Source organism: Myotis lucifugus, unplaced genomic scaffold (genome assembly GCF_000147115.1).
Source record: "Myotis lucifugus unplaced genomic scaffold, Myoluc2.0 scaffold_100, whole genome shotgun sequence".
NCBI classification, from domain to species: Eukaryota; Metazoa; Chordata; class Mammalia; order Chiroptera; family Vespertilionidae; genus Myotis; species Myotis lucifugus.
In genome coordinates, this window is record NW_005871148.1 from 201,566 (window position 1) to 205,544 (window position 3,979).

A 3,979-nucleotide genomic window follows, 5' to 3' on the forward strand; every position below is an offset into this window, starting at 1 on the left:
GAGGACGAGCTGGGGGCGGAAGTGGGCGACCAGGCGGGGCGACAAGAGAGAGCCCTTGGCAACCCGCGGGAGGAGCGGCCCCTGATGGTGTTCAACGTCAAATTAGCGCCCCCTCCGGACCCGGCACCGTTCTGCGGGTCTGGCTCCGCCCCGCCCGCCTGCGCCTGTCCCCCGGGGTGCGTACCCCAAGGGAGTGGCGGGGGCACTCGCTTTGAAAGGTGCCCAGAGGCCTGCAGAGCTGTTCAGTGGTATGTGCTGGGTAATGGCTGGGGAGGGACCCCATGGCTGCCTCCAAGAAGGCGGTGGGAGGGGTCCAGACCCCCGTTGGGAGGTGCTGGGGAGGCGGGTGGGGTGGGGGGCAAGCAGTGCCTGTATAAACGGTGTACATAGAAAGTTCTATTGTGAGGAAGCAGGAGGGGCAGCCAGGCCTTAGCTGCTAGTGTGAGGGCTGGGAAGGGAGGGGGAGTTCTCCCGTGGACCCCTGGGAAGAGAGGGGTGCTGCTTGCTGACTAGCCCACCTCTGGGCTACCAAGTCACGGGGCTAGTGGCTGGGGGGCTCTGGGCAACGGGATAATGTGATAGGACCGCTGTGGGCAGCAGCAAATATAAAACTGGTGAGATGAACTCGGTGTGTGTCTGTGGGGCTGAGGGAATGCGGGTGCTGGATGGCCACCCTTGCTCAGGGATCTCCCGGGGAAGGCAGGCGGGGCGGCCAAATCAGACACTATTAGGAAAGTGTACAAACTTTATTGGAGCACATACACACACACACACACACACATAGACACATAGACTCACACCTGTGGATAGGGAAGAGCACCTGGCCACAGGGTCCATAGAAATTGAGAGAGAGAATGGCAGCTTGTAGCGTGGCTTTTGCCACAGCTCCCCGTGTGACGGGGGAGGCCTTAGATGGAGACCCCACCTCCGTGATGGGGGACGCAGAATGGAGAGTCCGGGGAGTTGGGTGGGGGAGAGGTGACAGGGAGGCCTGAGCAGCGGGTGCCCTCCGAACAGGGCCCCGAGGGCTGTGGAGTGTCTTTGGTCCAGTCTCTCCTCACAGCAGCTGCCTTGGGGCCGGATCCCTCAGGGGAGTGTCCCAGCGCAGCGTCTCCCTGCGCAAACACTTGGTGCCCTTGGCCCCACAGCGGAAGCCAGCGGGACAGCAGTGACGCTGATCGGCACAACACATGCCCTGGATGGTCAGAGGAGGGCACGAGGGTTAGGGCAGGACCCGGCCAGGCCCGTACCAGACCCAGGGTAGGGAGTGGCACTGACCTGGCGGTAGGGACAGCAGGCCCAGCTCCCGCGGCTGTCTCGGCAGCAGGTCTGGTTATCGTGGCAGAAGTGCCCCTCTCCACACTCCACGTCCCCCACACCCACATGAGGGCCGAGGGGCAGGTGGGCAGAATCCACCTCCTTCTCACAGGTTCGGGCCTTCACATTGCAGGTGTACCCATTGGGGCAGCAGTGCTGGTGATCCTCACAGCACACAGCCTGGGGGGGTGGGGGGGAGTGGCATTATGCTCTTGTCCCTTCCACCCCCAGGACTCGGCTCCCCTCTCCAGGGGCAGGCAGGTGGACACTCACGTGGGGCAACTGGCAGCAGGCCCAGCTCTTACTCAGGCTTGGGCAGCAGGTCTGCCCCACTGGGCAGCTGGTGTGCTGGTCACAGTCCATGTCTTTGGGTTGGGACAAGGAAGCCCGGTAGGCGGGCACCTTCTCCAGTCCAGCCACGATCTGGTTCCCGCGCTGACACTGCCCCCCAGCCAAGCATGTGTAGCCCTGAGGGCAACAGTGCTGGTGGTCCGAGCAGCAGACAGCCTGGCGAGGGGAGTAAGGGCGGAGAGAGTGATCTAGGAAGCTATGCTATGTGGGACGAAACACTGAGCCCCTATCCCATTCTGCTTCTTCTGCTCGAAATCTGAGAGCTGGTGTGCCCCTGTGGGCCAGGCAGAGAGCAGAAGAGCAAGGTAACAGGAGTCTGGCCACCTGCCCAGGTCAAGATAATGCCCCCCCCCCCCCCATGCTACCCCAGTACCCATGCACCTCTGGGGCAGGACAGCAGCCCCACTCTCCAGACTCGAGTCGGCAGCAGGTGGTGGAGGAGGGGCAGCTGGTGACATTATCACAGGGGACATCACTCTCCATGGCTTGGGGGACTGGCAGGCTGAGGCGGGCTGGGGCCTGCTCCATCCAGGGCAGCTGGCGGCCTTCCTGCATACAGGAACCCTTCTCTATGTCACACGTAAACCCGGATGGGCAGCAGTGCACGTGGTCTTCACAGCACACAGCCTAGGGTGGGTGGAGAAGGGGCAGTAGGCACAGGGGCCTAGCTTGCTGCCCCCCTCAGCCCAGCCCACCCACCACTCCTGGGTACCTGGACAAAAGGGCAGCAGCCCCAGGCTCCCGTCGGTAGGCGGCAGCAGGTGTAGTCCTCTGGGCAGCTCACCTCCGTGTCACACTTCACCTCCTGCACTGTGGGTTGGGCAAGGAGGACAAGTCAGCAGTGGCACTGGGGACCGTCTGGAGGTCCTACCCTTGGTGGGCTCCACAGCTGGAACCAGATGTTGAGGATGGAAGGCCACCCCTGGCAGGGATCCTAAAGCGAAGCCCAATGCGGAGAAGAAGGGGCTGTACCTGCCCTGGCCCCTCCATGCAGCCACCAGTGCCCGCCCCATATCTGCTCCTGGAAGAGCCTGGTGGGAAGCTGCTCCTCCTGGGGCAGGTGGGAGTCTGGGGGCTGCTTCTGGTACCTGTGTGTGCTGGCAGCTTGGTGAGGAGGTCCGTAGTGTTCTCCTTGGAGACGCACTTACTCTGGGCCAGGTCACACACGGTGTCCTGGGGGCAGCAGTGCTGGTGGTCGGCGCAGCAGATGGCCTGGGTGAAGGCAAGGGTGTGGGTCTTTGTGGCTTCCAGTCTTACTTGAGCACAAGGAAGTCAGGCTGACAGCTGGCACTGCCCCAATCCCCCACTAGGGGGTAGCATATGTCCTGAGCAGCCAGGCTCCCAGCAACCTGTCAGCCAGCCTCAGACCCCTCGAATCCCCGCAAGGTAGGTGTCCAGGCTAGGTGGCTGTGGGCACATAACCCAACTGGCATAGCCCCTCACTCACATTAGGAATTGGGCAGCAGCCATACTTCCCATTAGGCAGCTCACAGCAGGTAGAATCGTCAGGGCACTGGGACTGTCCATCTGGGCACATGATCCCTGGAAGGGGAGAAAGGTGTGAGGGGCAGCCAGGGTGGAGGGGAACTTTTCCTCGGCTAGAAGCCAGGCAAGGCCTCTCCTTACTCCCAAGCCCCAACCCGAAGTTCACCCATCTCTTCACCTGCTCTATTAGTCCTTTGTGCTGGGATCTTCTTCGCCAGGGGGAGGGTGCCCGAGGCGGTGAGGCAGCGGGTATGAGCCAGGTCACAGGTGGTTCCACGGGGACAGCAGTGCACCTTGTCTTCGCAGCAAACAGCCTGAGAAGAGATGGTCCCGACTCTGTCTTTGCCCCCTCCAGCCCCTCACTTTGCTCCTGCTGCCCCCCTCCCACCCTTACCTTCCCAAACCTGTACCTGGGGTATGGGGCAGCATCCCCAGGAGCCGTCAGGCATAATGCAGCACGTGGCGGAGTTGGGGCACTCGAACTGGCTGCCGGGGCACTGGACAGCACCCAGGGGGTTGGTATCTGTGGACAGGATGACCCAGGATTCCACCAGCCCAGTCAGCGGAGGTCATTGCCTCCATCACTCAGGGAGCTGCTGGCACAGGGCCTACCCTCCCAGCTACAGGGGGTCGGGGGGCTGGCACTAGGGCTCAGGCACTTTTTTTTTTTAAATTCTTCACCCACGATAATGTTTTTACTGATTTAGAGAGAGGGTGAGAGAGAGACATCATGTGAGAGAGAGCATCATCAGTGCTCTGTACACGCCCTGACTGGGGATCGACCCTAACTTAGGTATGCGCCCTGACCGGGAATCAAACCTGCAAT

The 3,979-nt window shown here is 61.9% G+C and overlaps 1 protein-coding gene across 1 annotated transcript in view; it reads right to left on the reverse strand.

The window, feature by feature from the left end:
- Positions 1–727: 727 nt before the first annotated feature.
- Positions 728–3,979, reverse strand: part of GRN (granulin precursor) — a 6,780-nt gene continuing 3,528 nt past the window's right edge. Inside the window, exons 5-13 of the mRNA XM_014458776.2 lie at positions 3,564–3,676; positions 3,332–3,467; positions 3,116–3,210; positions 2,757–2,880; positions 2,381–2,478; positions 2,050–2,295; positions 1,591–1,824; positions 1,279–1,497; positions 728–1,195 (exon numbers count right to left, since the gene is read on the reverse strand). Coding sequence (XP_014314262.1) covers positions 1,058–1,195; positions 1,279–1,497; positions 1,591–1,824; positions 2,050–2,295; positions 2,381–2,478; positions 2,757–2,880; positions 3,116–3,210; positions 3,332–3,467; positions 3,564–3,676 — 1,403 coding nt within the window. The 3' untranslated portion in view covers positions 728–1,057. The remainder of the gene's footprint in view (positions 1,196–1,278; positions 1,498–1,590; positions 1,825–2,049; positions 2,296–2,380; positions 2,479–2,756; positions 2,881–3,115; positions 3,211–3,331; positions 3,468–3,563; positions 3,677–3,979) is intronic.